Raw genomic sequence first — 25,843 nt, 5'->3', positions numbered from 1 at the left:
CCCCTGCGCCTCGCCCCGCTGAATAACAGCGCAAGCTGCCTTTTTGCTGCCGCTTTATGTCTTTATTTTCATTTTGTCACTAATTATTTTGGGAGGGAACAATCGCCGAGCGCTTTCAGGCAACCAGCCAGGTGGAAGAAAAACGACTCGGCCCAAGACAGAAGACAGTGCGTTTGCAAGTTGGCCTGTGTGTATTAAAAAAGAAGAAGAAGAAAAAGAACAAAATGGCCTCAGTTCTTGTGTCATCACTTTTATTTCTTTTTGGGTCTCACCGCTGTGATTGTGTGTGTGATGGGGTTTTTAGGAAAGGCGTTCGACAAAGTGGCCGCCGCAAACATACAAACAGACATAAACATTGCATGATGCAACATTTGTCGTGATGATGACAGATTTGTTGTGTGTATGTTTTTGTAATCGGGGGGAAATCAATGTCTGTCTGTCTCACCGTCTCGTTCCCTTCCTCATCCTGCATCCTCCGCATAGAGACACTCATCAGAATCAAGCCTATTGTCGTCCCGATCAAGGCTAGCGGAAGCCTCTCCAAACGCAGCAGCGGTTCAATTTCATTTCACCAACCTGTATCTGGTCCCGTCATCTGACCTCCAAACCGCCAGCAAGCCCGTCGGCGGAGCTTCCGGAGAGCTCGCACGGGGATTGTAACTTGTTTGTTTGTTTATTTTTGGCGGGCCAAGAAAGTGAAGTGGCGACACAAATTATTGACGGAGGTTGTAATTAAGATGGCGTGGAGACAAAGGAAATTGGACATTCATCATATCAAATTGGCTTGGGGGGGGCGGGGGGGGGGCTTTTAAGCCCGAGCGTGACCGGGGTGCTGACCGTTTGAAAGTGACACTCGTGGGCAAACAGCACCAGCGGCGTGCGATGGAACCTGTTGCGCCCCACGACCCGCTTCTATGACATTGTGCCGCATCGATTCCAAAAGCAGAACTTTCATTTCAAACGAGGTGGTGGCTGAGACTGACACAAGGAGCCCTGACTGATGTTATATAAATATGTGCAGGGATGGAGTGCCAGTCCTCCTCATTATAACATCCATCTGTTCTTATGTCTTGAACTGTTGAGTCATTATTCATGTCACGCTCTACATTTACATACTGTAGGTTTACATAATCCCATTCTGGCAGATTTTTGAAAGTTCTGGCACAGGCTTTTGAATTTTCCTCATCCTGAAGCGCCTGTGCAAACTCTATGTGGAGTAGCTTTAAAGAGAAATGCCGGTCTTGCTTGCACTGTTGATTCACAGCACAGATCCTCCAAAAGGTCCCAGAGTCCAATCTGCTCTCCGTCTGGAATTCGTATCTAATTTTCTCTCCACGTCTGAACCTTTGGTTTATATTCTACTCTTAAAAAAAAGGTTAATTTCAAAGGCAGTGAGCATGTTTCTATTCCACATTCTGATATTAACCTGAACATGATGTGTCTTCTGTGTTATTGAGTGACTACCTTGTTTTATTTCGGTAACTTCCCTTAAGGGTTAACAAAGTATTCTGATTCTGATTCAGTGGATTCTTTTCCATCTTAAGCAAACATGTTTCTTGTTTAAACTTACCACAGTTGCAACACACTAAGCACTGGTATACGAACCAGGGAAGCACCATTGACGCAAATGGGCAATCCAGACTGGTTGCTGATTGTCTGTCTTCGATTATTGGAGTTGCATGCGATCGCCAGATAACAGGATTATTTCTCGCAAAATTCTGGCTAATCACCATCCAGCCTGCGTACGCATGCCGTCACATTCATATCAAGAAGCAGACGAGATTCTCCTGGAATTGAGACGAGCAAAAGGAAAATGTGTCATGCGAATCAAAATTAGGTGTCTTAATCATAACAGTTCCTGCATGTCCTGGTCCTGGTCTCTCGGTGGAGGACGTGCCGTTGGGCCAACAGTAGCTCAGGTGGTGGAGGAAGGTGTCCAATAACCAAAGGGTTGGTGGTTTGAACCCAGTTTCTGCTGTTGTGTCATTCAGCAAGACGCTTTACCCACATGACCTCGTATGAACGCCAGTGACTGTTGGGGTGGCAGTTAGCTAGGTTGCAACTGCGGCTACACATGCAGTTCACCCTTCCCACCACTGGTGGTGCGAATAAATAACCCTTCGGACTGTGAGCGCATTGGGTGCCCTGAAAATTTGCGTCACAAATCCAAGCCGTCGTCACTCTACTGGCGCCACAGTGACTGTTTACTTTCCCTTGAACTGAGTTGCATTCAAGTGCAGTTGCACGGAAAAGTTGTTTTCAGACTTTCTTCCCATTTATTCACCCATGTATAATTGCTGATGTACTGAAGAGTCCTGACCTCCAGAAAAGGAAAGCACTAATGTTCCTGACTCCAGGCAGACAGACAGCAGGCGTGTCTGCACCGGTGCTGCCGTTGTCCTGTGCTTCTCCTAAGAGCCCTTATTTCATGGTGGTTGAATCGGATAAGGGCTTTACAACTCCGCCGGCTCCTCATTGACAGCTTGATAACTATTGTCTGCTCTCTTCCTATTTTCTCATCTCCATTTCTCTTTCCTTTTGCATTCGCCGGCCGACTTCCCCACTGCCCATTTCTGCCGCGCCGCTCCGCGCTGTCACTCTCGGTGCTCACGCTGTCCTTCTTTCACACTCTCCCTGTTTCTCTGCTCCGTCCCACATGACTGTCTTTCTCTCAACCCCTCCGGCCTGCTCCCAGTGGTCCTGCTGGACACCACCACGGTGCTGGGAGAACTGGACTGGAAGACGTATCCTGTCAACGGGGTGAGTGACGTGTGCTTCTCCTGAAAATGACAATATCAACGGCGAAGCAGGGCACAATAGCAAAACTACAACGCATGTCATCGCCATGGTTGGCGCCGCATTAAAAAGTCCACATATGGAAACTCTGCAACTGAGGCTTCCTCTTAATATCCTGTGGACACTGCAGTGGCTTCTGGCTTGTACAATGACTCAATTCAATTTTTCAACAGAACTGTGGCTCTAATAAAGTGGGGATACAAATTCAAAGCAAAATACCAGCGTATAAAGAAACTTGACTACTGATGTTGCAGTAATACATATTTTTTCTTTGCTGGTTAATTGTGAGGCTCTTAATTTTCAGACAAAGTCAAAAGGGGCCATAGTTTTATTTTTTTTATTACTATTATATTCTAATATTTTTAAAACAAATGTGACAGAGTCAGTAATTTCTCCAATGATGCTGCGTCTCATCGTGGACATGATGTAATAGCAAGTCTGCACTTCCAGGCTCCTGTAATGAATCCTGTAGAGCCACAGTAATAAATACAAGACTGAGCACAGTGAAACCGTGAATATAATGAAAGTTTTTCGATACAAATAGTGACAATTAGGACACTTACAGAGACAAACGGGATTACTTGCTGGGAAAAGCAACAGCAGATTTAATTATTTGAGGAAAAAGCATCAAAACGAAACAAAACGGAATCGCCGCCCAGTTTCACGTCGAATCGTTAATTCATCAAAACAGCAGAGATTTAATAATATTTCCATTGAACTTCAGCCTCCACCGTTCCTCTCCTGACAGTGATGGATTGTCTTGATTTTGTTGAAACCTCAAACCTTGGGGTCAGGTGTTGTACCTTTAAGCTGTCAGCATGACCACAAACAAAGCATTTATTGTCATTGTATTCCAGTGTCAAGATGATGCTACACCTGAGGGTGAAAAAAACCCACACAATGCACTCATACACATTACGGCAATTTAACAAATAAGTCATCCACACAACATAAAATATAGGACCTATTTACTTTTGGGCTATTTATACTTTGACAAGGCAGATTTGCTATAAATCCATTATATAGTGGTTCAAATGGCAACATGGCAGCTATTTCCCTCTTTGCATTGGGTACTTACACTAAAGCCATATTTTACACTAAAACAACTCCTGCACCAAGTTTATTAATCTGTAATATCTATTGCGCAGAATATAGCAGTAGTAGCAGTAGTGGTATAGTGTTCAGTACTTTTAGAAGCAGTGATTTTATTTTCCCCTATGTCCTGGCCTTGTTTTTTATTTTTTATTTTTATTTATTTATTTTTTAATATTTTTGGCCAAAGCCAACCAGGCCCTCGGTGCAAGAGTGGAATAAAAACTAACAAAACTTTAATAAATCAGACCAGTGCTCAGTTTTTCCTCTTACATGGTGAACAAATAACGTTTGTTAATGAATAGATGAATATGAATGTATTTGTTAAATGTACATTTGCTATACATGAAAGACTACAGAGATCAACTGCCCTTAGGTTGTACTTGTTCAAGACTTGTAGGTTGTACAAGTATTAATGTTCATATTTTAAATATGTGATTGTGATGGATGCCTGGATGGGTTTTGCTCGTCAGACTGAAATGACCCTTCAGCTATTCTGTCCATGATGTCTTCGGTCTGAGGGTCACTGCATCTCTGGAGAACAGGTCATCTGCCTGGCCACTGCCATACTTCTGATAGTCTTCAATGACTCTCCCACTCAGTCTTTTAATTACTATATATGTGCATGCTTTTGTCATTAATTGTGAATTATATTAAACACTAATTAAATCTACATTAGGCCTGTTGATGAGATTAAGTTGATAACGATTTTTTTTCTTCCTCTCTCTCAACACATATATACTTTACAAAACCAAATTAGTTTTATAAATACAAAATTTTCCCGACATTTCCCCATGATGATAGAGGTACTGTTTTTCTTTTTTTGGAATTTAGAAAAGCCTGAGTTGCACTCTGATGCTCAGATATTAGTGACGATAAGTCTTTTTTTTTTTTTTCCATAGCCCTTTGCTAGAATAACCCATTTATTTATTTATTTTATCTGCGGAGCCGAAGGCTAATAGGTTGAGCAATTAGTTGGTGTATATCAGATTGCCGGCGAGAGCGTAGGCTGCGGCTCATCTTTCAAACTGGTACTATGCATTTGTTTTCCCTGCTCTGAACCATGCCACATCCCAAGGGGCGATTTTAGAACACCGAGGCACAGAGAGTGACAAATTACCATTTTGTCTTGTTTGTATGCATAATGGAACTTCAATTACTTAATGCTGATCTCATGCAAAAAAAAACAAAACAGCAAAAAACTCCTTCTGTCTTCACATAAAAGGAATGTTAGTGTTTTTGTTCCAAGCACCTGGTTAGTGAGAAAAACAGTGTAATGTGAAAAAGTAAGAGAGAACGTGAGAGAAAGTGCTCTCCTGGATTTTGGTTGATGTGTAAATGTCTTTCCCCCTAAATGCTGCATTTCCACCAACCCAGCAGAAAAATCTTGTAGAAATACCTGACTGGAGGAGTCAAATGGCTTGCAGACATTAGTGGCAGACTGAGAAAAGTCTACAGGCTCTCCAGCAGATAACCAGCAGAGAAGTTAGACAACCTTGCAGCGAAGCGAGTACATCATGCTTCTATTTCCCCTTTGCAACGTTCTCTTTGTTATATGAGCGTATTGACGTCTTAAATCTATGACTCCATTAGCTGCTACTTTGTCTTACGCAAATGTCTGTTCATATTTTTTTTTCTCCTGAGCCAACATGTCATCCTACGCACAAAAATACTAATAAGTCCATTATGCTAAGATGCCAAAAGAGAACTGGCTTCTTCGCTGTTACTGCAGATTCGGAAAAATAACGTACACACGCAAGGCTTTTTATTTCTATTGTGGGAGAAGCTGTTCCCCCTTATCCATGACTCAGTACTGTTGTATATTCTTGTGTTAGATGAAAGTTTTTGTTTTTTGTTTTTTTACATTACATTTTGATTTTTTCAGCTTTAAAAGTGGGCCTTGCGTTTTCATTTATTTATTGGGCAAGGTTTAGCCACAGGAAAACACTGCAGGTCCTCTTAGAGTTACCTCAGCAAGTGAACTGTTCAGTTTCTAACATGACTACTATGGTGCATTGAGACCAGGCGAATCTCCACCTACGGAAGCAGGATTTCTATTTTCTCTGTCGCCCAGTGAACAATGGCACACTGTATCCTACACTGAAAATGTTTTCCCCATTTATTGCAGACAGCATTTTGGACTTTGATAATAGTCAGAGGAGTGAACAATGCATTTATAATTACACATTACCTCGGAGCCCACTCAGCATCAAAAGGCCTGAGCGCAGCCTTATTGGCTGGCTGAAGTTCCAAATGAAAGAGGGAGTGATTATGATTGATTAATCATTTAGCCCCGGAGTGCCACATAAAGCTAATTTAGATAGCTTAATTAATGTGAGATTATTATTTTTTTTTTTTGGCACAGCTCATCAAGGTTAAAGTGCTGCTAATGATTTATATTGGCTAAGACTTTACCTCAACTCCTTCTGTCTGCCCGTCATCTAACTTCACTGCAGTCTGTCACCGTCACATGGCTCATTGGTATTGACTGTGCTGCCACAGCTGCGGCACATCATGAAGAACATATCAACTATACGGCGACTTTGCCACTGCCTTTATTGAACGCGCCGCCTTGCTGACATCACAGACACATGACGTGCTGGAGGTCTCGGTCATAATAAGATGCATTAATAAACCATCAATTGGTGCGTAATTAGGCTTTCTTCTGGATGAGGATGCACAATAGCCTCAGTTATTGGTGCTCACTTGCAAGCCTTTCTTCTCAACGCATTCTTATCCTAAGTAGATGCATTTTGGGTAATGTCCCTTTGTTATCTATTGCTTGCTTTCTTCCAGCTTGTGTGACTTATATTACCGAGAGATAAGAACTAGCGCTAGCACAGTCTAGACATAACGGAGGCTGTGTCATCCAAAATAGACTCCATAATCACAGCATATCGCCTTCTTCCTGCTGCCTATTAATTCCTGTAGAACCTTTGAAATTGTTCGTGCAACAGTATCTCCAGGTTTAATTCTTGAGAGGCTTTGCCTCACTCTCCAACCGAATGTCCTTTTGAGCTGTTGAAACTCATATCAAACAGCACAGCTGCACACAATCACTCTCCACTTTTACTTGAAGCATCCTTCTGATGCTGTTTGGGGCCGCCATGCTGTGAAAAAAGGTTTTAACGTTAAAAGGCAAAGGTTTTGAGTTTCACCACAATGCACGTGGTCATATAGGTTGGCTGAAATAGTGCAACATTGTTCTAGAGCATTCAGTGCAGCAAACACATTTCAAACATAAAGAAAAGCAGTTCATGCAGCAAATCACAGTAAAACTTCTTTCATGCATAAATGGCAGCGTTCACACTCACATTCAGGAAAACTTTATTTATCACTGAGAGGCGATCAGGAGGGCAAAGAGTGGCAGATAAGAGCCAAATGAAGGTGGTAATAAGAAGATCCAATAAAAGCGTCAAGGCCAAAAAGGTGATCTTCATTAACTTGCTCTGTCCGTCCCGAGCAAATCAAATTGAATTGAACTGAGTGAATGAAAATGTAAATAGCAGATTACGTACAGCACCAGTAACAGTGATTGGCAGAGTGGAGGAAAACAGCAGGTTGGACACTAGCAATACATCAGATCTTAGAAAAAATAATAACTCTGTCCCTCAAAAATTCCAATTTGTTTTGCACACACATTCTAGCTGGTCCTCACATTCTATCCCTGCTGAGAATCAGTGGCAACATTCAATCTTGTGACTACATCACGTTTTAAGTGTAGCGCTGCTGAATCTCAGGCTTCGCCAGATTGAATTACATGTCCACTTGTTTCTCAGCTCCTTTGTTATGAGAGAGAGAGAGAGAGAGAGAGAGAGAGAGAGAGAGAGAGAGAGAGAGAGAGAGAGAGAGAGAGAGAGAGAGAGAGAGAGAGAGAGAGAGAGAGAGAGAGAGAGAGAGAGAGAGAGAGAGAGATGTCAATAAACATCAGGGGCTTTTGAGGCTCTGATCATCGCGCCACTTAAACACGGCAGACAAATGAGAGCTGGTGGTACGGGGCTGACGCAACCACCTGAAAACGTCGGTGTGACTAACACGCCGTCTCTGTCGTGATTTTATAACGTTTGAACAAGATGCAAAGGAGGAGGACCAGGTCACTCCTGGCTGCGTGTCTGCTGCAATTAGTGTGTTTGCAGCTAAAACACACTGCTATTTTTGCACATAATCTGTTGCACAGTATTGTCCTGCCGTTCAGTTCAAATGTGCAAATTTCATACGAAACCTAACAAAAGACAGAAACCCGCTTGTCTCTTTGTCTTGCCGTCGAAGAAGAGAAATAAAAGCTGCTGTGGGGCAATGTTGCTGACGGATTCCCTTCTCTCCCTCGCAGTGGGACGCCATCACAGAGATGGACGAGCAGAACAGACCCATTCACACCTTCCAGGTTTGCCACGTCATGGAGCCCAACCAGAACAACTGGCTGCGCTCTGGATGGATCCAGCGGCAGGCGGCGCAGAGGGTGTGGAGCTCATCGGAACCCTTCCTCAATCCAGAAACACGCACACAGACACACACGTAGTCCAAAAGTTTGGCCTTGTAGTTCATAACTTTGAGTCAGTGGGAAAGAAAAAAAGATCTGGATTAAAATGCAGAATAGCCAAGTACTTTATTACGAGCTGCTCATAATATTTGAACAGAGTGAAACATCAAAAATACTCGAGGAACGCGGAGACACTTCCCCCAGTTGGCCTGCTAGGAATGAGATCTGTTCACGTCTCATCAGCAACTTATTCTGGTGTTCTGGCCATCTCGCAAGCCTTTGTGTCATTCCTCCAAAATAAAATATCCTGGCTTCAGATTTTCTAGGAATGTCTCAGCAAGAATAGAGAAAGTTATGTTTCTTTGTAGACGCATGAGGGGTCGAACTTTTAAAGACTAGAATGAAGGAAGTGGTTTCATTCATTGTTGCCATGTTCACAAACAGTCTGTTAATATTCCAAAAATGCTTTCTGATCCGAGAATAATTCTGTTATGCAACTATGTTAAGATCAACAACTATGTTAAGATCAACATCAAGATGTAGAATGTAGAACTCGTAGAGAGCCGTCCTTCTCTGCGACCTTGGCGAAGTCCGAGGTTGAAGTGCCAGGCTGTGCTGGACGAGTGATGCAGCCAAGTGAGAGTCTCGGCTCAGCACCACACAGATTTTAAATCAGCGCTAGGATCACGTCCAAAGATGTTCCCTTACCCCGATCTCACCCCGACTTTCAACGTCCGATGAGATCGCCGTCGTCATTCGACCTCCGTGTTTGGCCTCAGGTGTACGTGGAGCTGCGTTTCACCCTGAGAGACTGCAACTCCATTCCCTGGGTGTCGGGCACCTGCAAGGAAACCTTCAACCTCTTCTACCTGCAGCGAGACGAGCCGCTGCCCGCCGCCGCCCGCTTCCGACCCGCCGACTACGCCAAGGTTGGTTGGCTAACTGCTTCTGCTGCCATCTTGAGGCGCCGCCGAGCCGTGTTGCTAATTTCGGTGCTTGACGTTCGCCTTGCAGGTGGACACCATCGCGGCGGATGAGAGCTTCACGCAGACGGATCTCGGCGACCGCGTCCTTCGGCTCAACACCGAGGTCAGGGAGGTCGGCCCGCTGACACAGAGGGGCTTCTACTTGGCATTCCAGGATGTGGGAGCGTGCATTGCGCTCGTCTCTGTCAAGGTCTGTGGACATTCCAAGCCAGAAATTCCTACATTTTTCCCCCTCCCAGAAAGCCAACGCTCTCTCTTCCCGTCGCTAGGTGTTCTACAAGCGCTGCCCGTCGACTTTGCGGAACCTCGCGGCTTTCCCCGACACGGTGCCGCACATGGACTCGTCCTCTCTGGTGGAGGTGAGGGGCACCTGCGTGGAGAACGCGGAGGAACGGGACACGCCCAAACTCTACTGCGGCGCCGACGGAGCCTGGCTGGTACCGCTGGGCCACTGCGTCTGCAGCATCGGGCACGAGGAGATGGACGGCCACTGCCACAGTGAGGGCGCTTGTTTGGGGACGCGTCGTGGTTTTGTTTGGCCGTTCAGCTGCAGCGGCCGGGGGAAGTGTCGACACGTCTGATGGGGTTGCGGCTCGGAGGGAAGAGACTGAGAGCGACGAGAGGTTGCGTCACTTCTTTTCCCAGCATCTCTGGGGCCTCTCCTCCGAGTTTTGAGAGCTGCTCTTCCCTCCTCGTCTTCAAGGATCCATCCTTGTCTGATCCTCTCCGTCCCGCCCACCCCCCCCGCCTCCACTGCTCCGCCTCCCCTCGTCATCTCCGCTCACGACTTGTCCACTTTGTTTACACGCTCCACTTGTAACCGCCACCCCCTACCTCCTCCCCCACCCGCTCGTTCCAAGTCTTTTGTGCTCGCTCTCGTTAGCGACTTGCCTGCGCTGCACAGCCCTTTTCCCGGCATCCAGTCAAACAACACAAATCTAAAGTGAGCTTTGCGTGTTAACTGGGGACTTCCTGACATTTCAAAAGCATTACTTTTGACTTTTGGAAGAATGAGGCTGGCTCTCTTTGTGGGTAATTTTTTTTAATAAGTGATTTTTTTTTGGTTTTGTTTGCAGTGGTGCGAGAAAAAAAAAAAGAAGAAGCAAACAAACTTTGATGAATACCACAATGCTTGTGTTAAGTTATTCCTGATGAGATTCACCGCTAATTAGTTGAATCAGCATCAGGTGGCTGTGGCCCATTTTTTTTTTAGCCGAACAAGCTACTGCCAAGTCAAAGCAGGGAGTCTTGGCCTTGGTTTTTCAAGACTGGACTAAACTATCTATCTTACTGATCTTGTTTCTTTCTGTTTGTTAGTTTCACAGCTAATTTAGCAAACACCGTGTCTTCTCAAAATAGCCTCCCTAACAACCTCTTGCTTCATTTAGTAGGGCTCCTCTGATGAAAGTGATAGTGCTAAATGAAGTTACACCCCACGGTTCCATTAACCTGCTGCGGCTTCAGGAGGCAGGAAGGTGCATGGTGGTCGGGTCCATGTTGCTGCAGCGTTCGGGTGACTGTTGGTCAGGTCAGAACGTCAGCCGCTGCTAATCCACCTGATTTGTACAAAAGGCTGTAAAAACTCCTTCCCACGGCTCTCTCGTGAAACATCTTTTATCTACTTTTTACATTTATATGTCAACCTCTTTAATTTCAAAACAAATAAATAACCCTTGCCCCGCCTCCCCCACCCCCACCCTTCCACCACTAGCCGATCAGTAAGGAATACTGATGAGGAGGAAGCACTCCCTCCTGGCCTACATTTTCACGCTGGTGTTCAGCTCCTTGGACTCACAGTTGTCGGTTCTCTCGATCACGATGTCTCAGCTGAATATATGCAGCCATTGCAACAAATGGTTCAGTAACAGCCAAAACCTACTTGGCCCAGTTTATTCGGTTGTGGACTGAATTAGCTCTTCTTTAAAGTCTGGAGCTACCAAACCTGCAGACGTGTTGTGTCTGTTAGCGCGGCAAAACATATAAATTGCACACAATGTGAATATTCCAACATACTTCCAATACAACGAGGAGGCAGGTAGCAGAGATCGGAATGTTGGGCTTCTGTTCAGGAATGAGTCCATCAGAGGGACAGCCCTTGTTAGGTATTTTAGGAAGCCAGAGAGGCCAGACGGAGATAGTTTGGACGTGTCCAGAGGAGGGACGGTGAATATCTGGGTAGAAGAATGCCAGGGTTGGAAATGGCAGGCAGGAGGCCTGGAGGAAGAGCAGAGAACATTTAGCTGTGAAAGAGGAACACAAAGTCAGTTGGTGTCAAAGAAGAGCATGCAGAGAGTGAGAGAGTTGGACATAGGAAGATGATTGGCTGAGGCCACCGCTGAAGGGGAACAGCCCAAAGCAGAGAAATGGGATCATTGCCGGTCCTGACGCGCAATAAAATCAAAGGAAAACATCCGGTGTTTTGCTGTGTGCTGCAGTCATGACTCCCATTTAAGGTGCTTTCGCAACTTTGGAGACACAAGATTCCGTTCCCCCTGTCAGCTCAAATCATCCAGACATATGTGAACACAGCAATTGCACTCTGATGCAGAACAAAACAATCAGGGCGAGAAGAGGTGGGTGTCAGCTTGATCCCCTGGAGCGCTCTGTTGTTTGTCCAAGCATTCGGAACAAAAGGAGTTGATGTGTTCTGCCTGCAACAGGCGCTAAAGGTTGCTTACCTGCACGCATAGCCGGCTTTGCTGTTCAACACGGAGCCTCTGTTTCATCAGCTCAGTCATCTGTGTGTGGCGTCGGCAACTGAGTATCGCGTACACACGTTTTCAGGGGATCATTTCACTTCCTTCGCTTTGCCAAATTAACCCGCAGCTCATTTTGTTTTTTGTTGTTTTTTTGTTTTTTTGTGTGTGTTTTGTTGGCATGGTGATGCCCTGCCGTGCAACGCAATGCACAAGGCTGCAACGCCAGAGTGCAAGGAAAGCCCAACATTGGGAGTGATTCAGTGGTGAACACAAAGTGACCCGAGGGAAACAAATCATCCATTTCCGAACATAGCGAAATGCATGAAAAAAAAAAAACTCCAAACAAAACCTTAAACGTGCTAAGCATGACCTGCAAGTGTTGATCTGTCAAACAGGTGATCTGCCAAAAGGCTTTGATGATTTATTAACTAATCGTATTATAACTTTTACAATCAATGATTTGCACAGGGTCCGGGAGCCTGGAGGATGTGCACTTTGCAAGTAGTTGCAGGAAGTTTAGGCGTGAACTTGCGGTGACTTCTGCTTTCTCCTCGTTTTCATTTTGGAACACCGCTTCAAAGGGTGCTGTGATCAAAGCTGTCTGAGAGGCAGCATGGGGAAAGAGCAAAAGAGGCAGAGGGGGAGAGAGCGAGAGAGCGGGAGGGGAGAGAGAGAGAGAGAGAGAGCGAGCGAGAGCGAGAGAGAATAAGGAAAAACCTCAACGCTCCCAAATATAAGCAGAGCTCCGCGCGAACACGTCCGTCTCTTCCCTCCCAGCTGCCTAAACAAAGGCATCAGCGCTTATCAAGTCGCGCCTTCCACCCCAATAGCATTCTGCCAGACTGTTTTGACATCTCAATCGAATGCTTTATTATTCCGCTCCTTTCATTCGGCGTCGGCCACGAGGGGATTACTCAGAGATAGACTGGTTATATCATGACCTACATAAGGGAAAACATCACAGCGCTAATGCTGTTTGTTCCGTCATAGTCGAACCGCCATCATAACACGCCCGCTGCTGTATTCAAAAAGGAGGCAGGGAATGGCGAGCAGGGCTAATAGAGACATCTTCCCTCATCCGGGGGGCCGAGAGCGAGCTCACACGTTGGAATAATACCATCCAGCATGTTACTTGATTCAATGCGGAGATTTTTTTGATTTTCCGATCTTATCATAACTACCGGCGCAAGCAATGTCAGATAACAGTGCGAGAGACCAAATGCCAGCTGTTTGCCCTTCCCCTTTGCCCTGTGACCCCTCTACTGTCAACATACCTCAGCTGCATCTGCCGTTACTGGTGATGACTGATCGGGTGGGAAACGTCCAAGCTTTTTAGACCTGGATCTCCACATAACGTGGGAGAATCAATACGGCGCCTCGTTGTATCGCTGCCCTTCTTCCGTCCACTAAGGTCTGTGTGTTTACTCGGGCCCGTCGTGCGGCTCAGCCAGACTAGAGCATCAGTCATTCTCTGTGAACTCTCAATCTGCATATCAAAGCTGAGAGACAAGGGTAAACATAGTCTTTGACTCCATCTGTTTCTGACAGTGTAAAGCCAACGGAAAACTTCCGCCTTGTCGTGAACCCAAAGCAATTCAGCGCCTCCGAGTGGGCATGTCGTCATGTTCCCGCAAGAGTGCAGGCGGCAGCGTGCTTCCAGACTCAGAAGTTTAAAGTGGCGCTTTCACGGCAGCGTTTATCTGCACAGACGTTACGTACATAAAATCAACAGAGACGACTTCTTGGCTTCTTGGCTTGGTTGTGCACATAACATTTATTGCATTATTCAGTGCATGACGTTGATTAAAACAATACAATGAAATTTCATAAAGAAGGCCCGAAATGTTATCCTCCCACACACACTATAGATTTGCCATAATAAATGGCATGTGCTATGACAATGTTTAAAATTTCAATTGAAATTTATTAGGAGCTCCTGTTCATTTATGCGCTCCATGTGCCTGGGTCACTGGGGACTGAGAAACCAAAATGTTTCCGAATAACATTGCAGCGTATATTGTATTCATTGTCAATATGCTTTTCCTAATTAGTTTTAGCTTACAGTTAACTTAAAGCCACTTGTAGTCTTTGGTAAAACAAAAATGGGAACGACCTCCCGAAGTTGTTTAGCTTCAAAGTCGAAGCATTGCAAGCCCTGCCTGAAATGGTTTATACTGTCTCCATTAGGAATAAAGCATTGTGTTCCATGACAGCAGAATAAAAATGTGGAACAAATTGCATCTCATTCAGTATGTTTTTGCTTTGAGAACTTTTCAGACAGACATGGGGTAAAGGTGGGCTATTTGTAGCGGTTCTTTGCTGATGACCCTTCCCATATCTGCCGCCGAGCAGGAAGCAGCTTCAAATCCAAATGAACCTGTGTGTTTTCTGCCTTTGGCATCAGTTCAGCACAGAAGAAAAATATAATAAGAAGGTAAACTAGAGACATGTTTGTTGGTGTTGCAGAGGAGTCGAGAAACAGCAATAATATATATATATACTTTTTTACCTGTCCTTCAATCACCAGTTTCACCAGTAATTGCAACTGCAAGGAAGCAAGTCGCCTGCCAGCCTCCCCTAAATACCACAGAAGAAGACAAAGATTTGATACAGAAAATCTCCAGCCAAGCGGATGCTAAAGGGATTAGTGCAGCTGCTACAGTTTGGTCAGAATTAGATGACATTTTCACTTTAACAAAGAATGGCACTACAGGTTTTTCTCAGTCGAAAAACAAAAACCTGTTTTGGCTTAATTCTTGACCAATTCTGCTAAGATTTCAGTGTCATACCATGCAACTCACCACAGGCTGGTTATGCATGTACAATATTGCCCACTAGCAGAAGTGAAAACTGTGATGGAAAGTTGGGCTGAGATGGCTGCAGTCGTTATCAGAGGTGTTCCACAGGGCTTCGTCCTCGGACCACTGTTATTTACTGGTATTTTTAAATGGCTGGGGTCAAGATTTGACAGCTATTCGATTTAACTTGTGTGCTGATGATATGGTTGTTCACATCATTTACCAACGTGCTTCACCTGAAACCCAGAGCTGATGCGACCAAGTTTAAATCTAAATTGTATAAAATAAAAATAAACTGAATACCAAACATTGTTTCTCCCGTGGTAATGAACCTAGTTAAGATTATGCTTTGCAAAAACAGTACAGCAGTTGTAACTTGACACCAGTTAGCTGTTATTGATGTTATGCAGTTGAACTTATTACCGTGATAAAATGGTGGGAGTGATATGTAATAGAAGAATGGATATTCAATAAAGGCTAAGATACAAAAAACGGACACCTATAATGTTTATTACAGTGCAATAAGAAGAGAAAGTGAATGTAACTCACTGCTTCATCTCACACTACCTTCTTACTGTCAAAAACAGAAAATATCAAGTTGTTGATATGACTGAATTCATCTCTACAGTCTCTTCCTGTAGCTTTGATTTCATTTTCCAGCGTTTCCATTTTTCCATGATTGCATTTTGTCTCCATCAAAGCTGGCATACTGATAAGATCATTTATATGTGATTAGCCCTTATACATTCTGTATAATATCATTACATCAATATTCCAATGTTTCTGCACTGAGATAAATGCCTTAAGCGAAAACAGCAGAGGAGGGAAAAGTGGTTTGATCGCAAAGAGCAAAGCCAGCCGAGCCAACGACGAGTTGAGTCACGGGAGGAGAGGGAACAGGAAAGTAAAATGGAAGTGAACACAGCTGAAGATATAAGGAAGGAAATTAGGAAGGAATGGAGGTGGAGAAAAGAGGAAGACTCACAGCACAGAAGTCTTGAAAAGACTTTCAGGGCGAGAAAACTGGCGCGGTGTCATTGTTTTGTAACGAAATATTTGAATGTTTCCACTTGTCACAAACAAAATTTGCATTGGGTCTTTGTTGCGAAGTTAGGCTGGACCGTTGTAAGAGGTCACCTTATTTAAAGCAGCGAATAAATCACCAGTAAAGCAATGAAATGGCCAAGTTTGTAGATGCAAACAAGTTCCGTAGTTGAGGAAATATAAAGTATCTGAATAAAAAGTTAAAATAATCAATAAACCAGAACTATAACTAAGTGCCGGTATGACTATTATGTGCGAAGATGATGTCAGAGTGGCAGTGACAGAGACTAATTTTAATGTGATTTCAGTTGAAACAAGATACCTTAAATCCAGTGACTGATTCTGTTTTCGATATTGTTTTGAAAGATGTTTTTGCGCCGCAAGATTTACCTCTGAAATGAATCCTGTGAGTGATAGATACAAAGTATTTGTTGCTCTGAAGAAATGGGAAGCGCCACTAGTGTTTATGGCCTCAGGAGCCAGTAGCTCCTCCAGAAACAGAAGATCCTGCGGGTGAAGAATTGGGGAAACGGCAGGGTGTCGATTTAAGCGCCTGTGTGCTCTGTCCTCCTCTGCAGCCTGTAAGCCCGGCTCCTTCAAGGCATATGCAGGCAACGGTAAATGCTCCAAGTGTCCACTGCACAGCTCCAGCCACGACCAGGCCGCCACCATCTGTCACTGCGACAAAGGCTTCTACAGGGCCATCAAAGACTCCTCCAGCATGGCTTGCACAAGTTCGTAAATTCTGAATTCTTATTCTTCTGTGTGTGTGTGTGTGTGTGTGTGTGTGTGTGTGTGTGTGTGTGTGTGTGTGTGTGTGTGTGTGTGTGTTGCAGATATGCATTTTTTTTCAATGATGAAATTAAGCTCAAGTTGCTTAAGCAACTCTGCCTCTGGTTCTGTCGGTAAAAAAAAAACAAAAACAGAAACAGTTTTGAATCGAGACTAATCGAGTCGCTGACTTTTGGGATTAATTGGTGCACATTCTGTCAATGTCGTGACACAAAGAGTTTTACAAGCTCGTTTTGACCCTGAAAAGTTCTCTTTTTGCTGTTAGATGTCTGACCTACTCAGATAACAGAATAATAAGCACATACACAAAAAAACAAAACAATATAAAAGCCTGAAGCCACTTCAGCTCCAGCTGTAGACGCTGTTAGTGGCTCCCTAGAGAGGCGCCTGAGTGGCGCCAGCCATCACAGATTTAGCGTTTGTTTATCCTTGTCAGGCACTTACTCACTCCCCCTTTATGGGCTATGTCACCTTTATGGCACTCTATCAAATATTGCCATAAGAAAATGAGTAACGGCCACGTCTCCTCCCGCAGGGCCTCCGTCCGCCCCTAGGAACCTGGTCTCGCTGGTCAACGACACGGCCCTCTTCCTGCAGTGGATGCCTCCCAGCGACTCGGGCGGCAGGAAGGACGTCGCCTACAACGTGCTGTGCCAGCGGTGCGACGGAGTGGCCGGCGACAGCGGCGCCACGCAGTGCGAGCCCTGCGAGCCGGATCTGCGCTTCATCCCCAGGCCGCTCGGCCTGACCGGCACATCTGTGGCCATCCTGGACTTTGCCATGCACGCCAACTACACCTTCCACGTGGAGGCAGTAAACGGCGTCTCCGGTCTGGGCCTGGCTGCACGCTCGCTGGTGAACGTCAGCATCAACACGCATCAAGCCGGTACGTTGCAAGGTGCTTGTGTGCTTTGTGTATCGCTTGTTTTTGTTTGATTTTTAGAATAATAGATTGAAACTGGATGGCTCTTTTGTAGTCTGAACAGTCACAAACTACATGAGTTCCGATTTTTGCAAGACAGATTGAAACCACATTCGGGAGGTAGTTTCAAATAGTTTAATTTCTGAGGGAGGCAGACGACTGGTTGGCTTTGTGATTGGTTGGTTCCTGGTCACAAATGTGAGACTGAGCGAAGTGGAGCGTGCACAGAAACCACATCGGGATGGTAGTTTTAAATAGTTTAATTTCTGAAACTAGTTTCAAATTGTTTCATTTCTTTGGGAGGCAGGCGACTAGTTGGCTTTCTGATTGGTTGGTTCCTTGTCACAGATGTGAGACTTAGCAAAGTGGAGCGTGCACAGAGTTAAAGGCCTTGTTCAGACTGCCAGCCAAAGTCCGATTTTTAGCCAATGCAGATTGAAACTGGATGGCTTTTTTTTGTAGTCTGAACAATCACAAACTACATGAATTCCGATTTTTGCAAGACGGATTGAAACCACATTCGAGAGGCAGTTTCAAATAGTTTCATTTCTGAAGGAGGCAGGCAACTCGTTGGCTTTGTGATTGGTTGGTTCCTGGTCACAAATGTGAGACTGAGCAAAGTGGAGCGTGCACAGAGTCAAAGAGGCAGAACGAGCACACGAGAGTTTTAAGCAAGAGTGCAGCAGTGGCTGCATAGGCAGAAATAGGCCGTCTGTGCCCAAGCCGAGATTTTTCCAAGTTTTTCTGCTTCATCTGGCCTCTAGTGTGGGAAACTTCCTGTTTTTGACAGACATTTAAAAAAAATACGCTTGGATTTGTAAAAAAATGAAGTTTAAAAAAACACATAACATTGGATTGTCCAGTCAAACTTCTGACTAACCGTCACTCAGCTTTTAATTTAATGTACCACAACACTTTGATCAGTTGGAAGAAGCAAAAGTGCAGGAATCCAAATGAATCTGATAGTGTGTGTGTGTGTGTGTGTGTGTGTGTGTGTGTGTGTGTGTGTGTGTGTGTGTGTGTGTGTGTGTGTGTGTGTGTGTGTGTGTGTGTGTGTGTGCAAAGGTGCAGAAGAGAAATCTAAATTTAATGTTTACTGGCCGTGTGACTGCACAGTGTGAAACTCAAATTGTATATTAAGCCTCAAATTTAACTGCATGACTTTGCCAAACACATTTGTCGAGTGCTAGAAGCGACTCTAGCAGCATTTGCATATGCAACGGCTGCACCGACCGCATTACAAATTCATATTTAGGAAGCGGGACGCACACTTTTGCTCTGGCGACGGACTAAGTTGTATTTATTATTCCGTGTCTTTTTTTCAACTCTGCCCCCCCCTTTGGCATCCCCGAAACTCTTAACCGTTCCGTTTGACCCCTAACGTGTCAAACGTTCACACTTCTGAGCAACCTTGACCTTGACCTCCGCCCTCATTAGACAGACCTCGCCGCTCAGAATTCAACTCACAGGCCCCCGTGTTGCATGAATTTGGGAAAAATATGACACCTAAGTTCAACTACAGAGACTTTAACCAAGTCAGTTTTTTTAGGGCAAAAATATAAATGGAATAATTCATGCAGAAGGTTAAGTAGGACATAAAGAGTCGATTAATCAATTATGCTGCCCGTGTTCACAGCTCTCTGCTGGCAGCATGTAAAGCAATCAAGTTTCTCAGTCAGTCGTGGGTCTGGGTGGAAAATATACAACTGGAAGGAAAACACATCACTGACATTATACTGACAGTATCCTGAGTATACAACAGTATTTTCGGTGAAATTCCTAAACCAACTGACTTCAAAACGAAGTGGCATGTTTTTAAAGTGAAAGCTTTTGTTAGTGATTCAGAAGTCTGCGTTGAGTCTATTCTCATTTTATAAAAGCCCCGTTTTCAGGGTTTTTTTGCTACATTAAGTGTCATGAGTAGCCCTCGAGCGAGTTGGTCGTCATCCCCTGCAGTATTTACCAAACTGTGGTAAATATTGCATCAAATCAAATCATACACACACACACACACACACACACACACACACACACACACACACACACACGCATATATGTGTATATATATATATTTTTTTTTTCTTTTTTTTTTTCAATGCACATTCATTTACATTCTTACTCCTGTCAATGTGCCAGTGTTAGCCATAGGCTAATTTTCAACTGCATTCCTCTGGCCTGATGTTAAAAACCATTAAAAACAAAAAATGATAAAAAAAAATAATAATAAAAAAAATTGCATAAAAACGGCATAAAGGTCATATTATATAAAAATAGGGACACAGGAGACCTAAAACTACAGTAAAACCCACAGACAATAACACTAACATATATATATATATATATATATATATATATATATATATATATATATATATATATATATGTATATATATATATATATATACGTATATATATATATATGTATATATACATATATATATATATGTATATATATATATATATATATATGTATATTTGTATATATATATATATATGTATATTTGTATATGTATATGTGTGTAATATTTTTTTCTCAGTCTGTCACATGCAATAGAGCCAGGTGTCAGGTGTACGAGCGTCCCATCTTGCAGGCAGAGGCAGGGAAGCTGATGGAGGGAAGGAAGTTGGAATGCAAAGTCATTTTCTGCAGAGGAGGAGGAGGAGGAGGAGGAGGAAGAGATGCAGCCTGTGGGGGTGTTTCCATCAGGATGTTTAGAATGGATTAACTTGTCAAAGCGTCTCCTCTCACTAGACACGCTGCACATATGCCCCCCGTGCAGACTAGCAGGCAAACAGGTTTATGCACAGACAACATTTGCACACATTTGGCTTCGCCGTCTCACACGGCACGAGCAGGCGCGTGCGCGTGCGCGCTCGCTCTCGTCTCTCTTTGGTGTGCGACAAGTTTGGTTCTTTCCCCCGCAAATTAGCGTCGCTGTACATGGCCCAGTGTGTCAACGCAGTTCCGTGTGTGGAACGACGGGGCTTTGACTCTGTGCCTGGATACAGGACGGACCAATGCTGACCCCTGGTTTGCAGTTATATAACTGTCCTGCATGCTCGATGCAGGGAAAATGGCTCAATAAAAGAAGAGACAGAGTCTGTGCCACCACCTCCTCAACCACTCCCACCCCCACCACTCCACCTCACCCACCCCCCCACTTTGGACCGCTGCTCTCCGCCTCTCAAAATCTCTACTTCAGAGGAATGTCAGCAGCAGGAATGTGAAGAATTCTTAACAAAAGTGATGAAAAGGTAACATATATTATACATATTACCTTTGGTCATGGATGACCTTTAAGAACCCCTCACCCCTCTGAGCACCAAGCGTGTAAAAGTGTCTCCAAAATGTCGTAGAAATTCAAGTAATTTCTCACGATCACTCAGCTCCACAGAATGGTTCAATATTTCTTGCTTGCTTTTTTATTTTTTATTCCTTATGTATTTGTGAAACGTTGTGAAACATGGGCTGGGCTTCCTCTGTGCCAATTAAGATGGCTGATGCAATGGGTTATGATTTAGGTCCAGAGACGGAGCCACAACCAATCACATACAGAATTGGCAGTTTGCCTTTTCATTCGACAGGACATTTATTGTTAATTTTGCATGCTTTTGTTTTGTAAATCACAGACCAGTGCTTCATGCCTGCTCACCTGCTGATCTAATTGGAATCTTAGAGCAACTTGTTGCACTGATTATCTGCAATTGCACCACCTCAACGATGTCATTCGGTACAAAAGCACAACCTCAAGTGTCACATTATGCTAACGCAACAATTAATACAAACAGTACTGTGGTACCATCGCCCAAACATACAGCTCGAAAGGCAAAGATCAAACAAGCAAATTTCTTGAATGACAAAATGCACAGGCTTTATTTAACTTTATTTTTTTAAGTAAAGTGAAGGGAGAGGGACAAGTTAGCTGACATGAGAGAAGAAGTACATTTCAAAATAAAACAATAGACACAACACAGACAAGAACAAACTAATCAACGTAGTTTCTTGTGATGTGACAAATAGATTTCATTGTTTCTTTGTTGTTGTTGTTGCTGGTAATACATATAAATACTGTAAATGGGAACAATGTTTTGCCTCTGCTGACACTGCAGTTGCTCTGCTGGACCAGATGAGAAAACTTGGGGGGAATAAGCTGAATCACTGTGTTCCACATTCAGTTCTAGTCAGAGCCGTCTGCAGTCGGCGCCACGCTGCAGCTTTTCTCCACGGCAATCAGGCCCGACAGCTCACAGCGGGTGTTGCACTGTGGTGTTAGACTCCATATCAACAGCCTCCAGTCCGGTCGAAAGTGTTTGGACGTACCAGACTGTTGTATTACAGCCAGTAGAGCGACATGCCACATTCAACATTATGTGGTAGGAAAATAACATGCGGGGGCTTGCAGCAGTGCGTCTTCATTAATTTTGTGTGTGAGTGTGTGTGTGTGTGCGCGCGTCTGTGTGCGTGTCTGTGCGTGTCTGTGTGTGTGTGTGTGTGTGTGTGTGTGTGTGTGTACTCCTCCACACTTTCGCACCTGATGAATACGTGCTTGTGAACTCTTTGGATTTGTTGTCAGCCAGAGAGTTTCACACTGCAGCTGTCGCCCACAAACCTGACTAGAGGCAAACTGTGGAATTTATGTTTGAGAGACGCCTACAGAGGTAAACTGTACATACTGTAAAAGAAAATAAGGGTTTATTTATTACAAAAAAAAAAAAAAAAAAAAAGGAAGGGAAATCTGAAAGTTAATATTTCATGTAACCAAAGTTTGGATTACTAAATAATTGAAGATAAACACTTTTTTAAAATTTATCAGAAACATTTGTTATCTTTGCAAGATCATTTATGTGCACTGTATTTTGAATTGATAATGCTGAGTTTAATGATTTGCCCCCAAAAAATGAACACTTGATATTGTAAAAAATAAAATAAAAGCACATTTGAATATTTTACACTATTTCTTTGGTTGCAGGTCAAATCTGTGGCTTGTTTGACCTTTTTCACACACACACAAAATAAATAGCTACAGTATGAACTTTATCATTTGAGCCCATTTCCAATTCCTATAATTATTATATTTGACTATGACTATTTCTAAAAATAATTTAGTGGTGCTTATTTAGTGGTGCAACCGCCTTTCACATCTGCATCAGGGAGAAACTTGTACGAGCCTATCAGGCAGTTTTGCCTGTTACATCCGTTGTGAAGCTCGTGGATCAGCTTCTTAAACAAGCCAAATTAATTATTGGCCGCTTAGATACACAGTAGATTTGAGATGCCGCGCTTGTGTTTTGGAGTATTAGCAAAGGGTTGTATTTTGTATACCATGACAAACATTTACTTTCTAGACGCGAAACGTTTCACGCCGAGATCTCACGTGTAAACTGTGCGTCACGTGCGAAGAGCTGCAGCTCGGTGGCCTGATTCAGAGGGTTTCCTCCGTCCCGCTTTGCTCTTCCTCCCCTCTTACTTTTTTTTTTTTTTTTTTTCCTCTTGTGGCTTTTCATTTGTTTTCATCTCCCACTTGCTCAGGGAATACGGCTGACTTCTATTTATATGCTCAGATGCTGTGGAGATACGGCCTCGTGGGACATCTTCACATCTCTCCTTGTTCCCGCGCCCTGCATCCCTCTCTCCCTCTCTCCTTCTCTCCCTCTCTCCCTCTCTCCCTCGCCCCTTTCATCCTCTGCGGGCTCCTCGCCATTTGGCGGTTGTAGCCTATTTTCACATGTTGCAATTAATTCTCCGACTGGCCTCGTTAGCACCTTAAATGTTATTTGTGCTTTAACTGCAGAGGCCGTAAAGTGTTTCCAGGGACCTGGGAGCCACTCACACATGGCAGACTGTGTGTGATGGGGCCAGAGCTGAAAATAGCATCTTGCATAAGAGCCGGTTTGCTTTTTTTTTTTTTTTTTTTCTCACTATACAAAAATGTCCACACGGACACATAGACACTCACGCAGGGATATGGACAGACACAACATCCATGCTCTTATTGAGACACAGGAATGGAGTGTAATTCCCACAGTGATTTCACTTGCGGCTCTAAGTAGAAGCCGTGAGCCATCACAAACACCACCTTCACAAACATCCATCAGAGGAAACTGTGAACATGACCAGAGTTTCTTTTCTAAGCACTTTTGCATACGTGTTCCTGCCCCCATTGACTATTTGCCACAGGTTTTTGGATCTACTTTGTTTTATTATTTGTTTTGAATATGATTGTCTTCGTTCAGTGAATAATTGCTTGCGACAGAGTTCCACAAAACGTCCTGATCGGTGCAGGAATCTGCAAAATCAATCCAAAACGACGCTGCAGCAGACAGTAGATTTTAATTTGGTTTGTTAGGGTAATGAGAGTCAGAAAGATGAGCGTGTGTGTGTGTGTGTGTTTGTGTGTGTGCACATGTGCTTTCTGCCATTAATGACTGCAGCTGTTAGCCAGACTGAAAGTCCTGAGATATTTCGACAACCCCCCCCAGGCGCCCTGAGCAGCTCAGACGCCACCTGCCAGCACCACTGGGACATTAACCTACAATAAGTGACATGGCAGATGTGTTTTTTTTTTTGTTTTTTTTTTTCGGTGGAGGGTGGCGGGAGGCGGTTGAGGAGACAAATCCGCACCGCAGTCAAATGATTTACTTCATGATGCCGAGTGTCTGTGTTGTGTGTTTCTAATTGCCTCAGTTGCTCTGCGCGTCGGACGGAATCTGTGCCGTGTAAACCGCTGCGTGTGCAAATGACTTTCAGTTTGCACGTGTGGACTTTGATACATGGAGACTCGGTGGTGTTGCAGCTTCCCAGCTGCCTTCTCTGTGGTTTTTGTCTGCCGTTCCTTTTGTTTTGTTTGAAGGGAAGTGGCACGGAAGGTTTCTCGCCACGGTCTGTGGTGCATGTTGTTGCATCGGACATTCAGTTCGCTGCCCCGCAACAATTTCAGAAGGTGACAGTTTGCATAGCACTGTTGCCTCACTGCCTTGACTGTTTGATTCCCAGGCCCTTCCTGTGTGCGGCAGTTTGCATACCCTCCCTGTGTCTGCCTGCTCTCTCCGGCTTCCTCCTGCAGTCCAGAGGCTGACTGGCAGCTGTAATTGTCCGTCGCTCTGCGTGTCGACGGTTCTCCGCGGCTCTGCAATAAACGGACGACTTGTCCAGGGTGTGACCCCTCCTTCACTCTAAGACACATGGGAGAGACTCCCGCGTCCCGACGACCCTGGGTGCCGGACAAGCGTTGACTAAAAATGGATGGATAGTTTTAAAGCATCGATCAGAGTTTTTGAATTTGAAATTCCGGGAATGATCTCCCCAGGCTGCGCGTTCCACAGCTGGCAGACTCACTCTGACGCTTTCCCCTAATCCGTCGTGCCTTGTGCACAATTGAAAGCAAACATTAAAATCCTCGCTCGGCTCATTTGCCTCAGTTGCCTTGTGTCAGGTGATGACAACGTGGAAAAAAAACTTGTATATGTATTTCAAGCGGCTTTGACAGCAAAAGACACTTTGTGCCGCTCTGACGACAAAGAGGAACGTGTCTTCTTTGGCAGAAAAACAATTGCCTCTTTCAGAATACAGCCACTTCGCCACTGAGCTCTTTGCTGTGGATTCCCTTAAAGCCCCCATAGAAGGAAGATCCTATAAATATATGCATCACGCACTTTTTGCTGCCGGAGTTCTGAAAATGCTTTTCTGCCAGGCTCGGTCTGTTTTCTTTCTTTTATTATTTTTTGTTGATGGATGCAGGACACCCCACTACCCCCCCACCCCCACCCACCACCACAACCACCACCTCCTCCTCTGTCTGCAACTCGCGGGGATGCCGCCTCGCGCTTGTTTTGGGTTTGTTTGTCCTGCGTGACTCACACCGATGCATTGCTGTCACCCCACTCAACCTCAGGTCCCGCTCTGGTGGGTGTTGTCAGGAAAGATTGGACCTCCTCAAACAGCATCGCCCTCTCCTGGTCCCAAGTAGGGCAGCCACCTTCGGACATCCTGGACTACGAGGTCAAATACTACGAGAAGGTACGACGAGCGCCGTGCCGTCCACCGCTAAGCTAAGTGGCCGCACGTGAAATCAATCCCCGGCAAATCGGCGCCGCACGAGAGGTCTCGTCGCCATCTATCACACATTCTCTCTCTTTCCCTACTCTCTCTCTCTCTCTCTCTCTCTCTCTCTCTCTCCTTCCCTCAGCCAGTGTTCAACATCTGCTCCGATTGTTAATAAGCTGAAAATGATGTG

General features: G+C 44.5%; 1 protein-coding gene across 2 annotated transcripts in view; it reads left to right on the top strand.

The window, feature by feature from the left end:
• The window catches only part of LOC142884832 (ephrin type-A receptor 6-like), a 40,308-nt gene that overhangs the window by 4,821 nt on the left and 9,644 nt on the right, over positions 1-25,843 (top strand). For both annotated transcript variants that reach the window (XM_076020777.1, XM_076020769.1), the window contains exons 2-9: positions 2,696-2,760; positions 8,219-8,347; positions 9,148-9,297; positions 9,383-9,544; positions 9,624-9,852; positions 16,474-16,629; positions 17,223-17,573; positions 25,502-25,626. In XM_076020777.1, the coding sequence (XP_075876892.1) occupies positions 2,696-2,760; positions 8,219-8,347; positions 9,148-9,297; positions 9,383-9,544; positions 9,624-9,852; positions 16,474-16,629; positions 17,223-17,573; positions 25,502-25,626 (1,367 nt within the window). The remainder of the gene's footprint in view (positions 1-2,695; positions 2,761-8,218; positions 8,348-9,147; positions 9,298-9,382; positions 9,545-9,623; positions 9,853-16,473; positions 16,630-17,222; positions 17,574-25,501; positions 25,627-25,843) is intronic.

Source organism: Nelusetta ayraudi, unplaced genomic scaffold, assembly GCF_046127955.1.
Source record: "Nelusetta ayraudi isolate G7.1 ecotype Tasmania unplaced genomic scaffold, CSIRO-AGI_Nayr_v1 ptg000002l, whole genome shotgun sequence".
Classification (NCBI taxonomy): Eukaryota; Metazoa; Chordata; class Actinopteri; order Tetraodontiformes; family Monacanthidae; genus Nelusetta; species Nelusetta ayraudi.
Note: the sequence above shows the minus strand (reverse complement) of the source record. Positions and strands in the feature narration are given on the sequence as shown.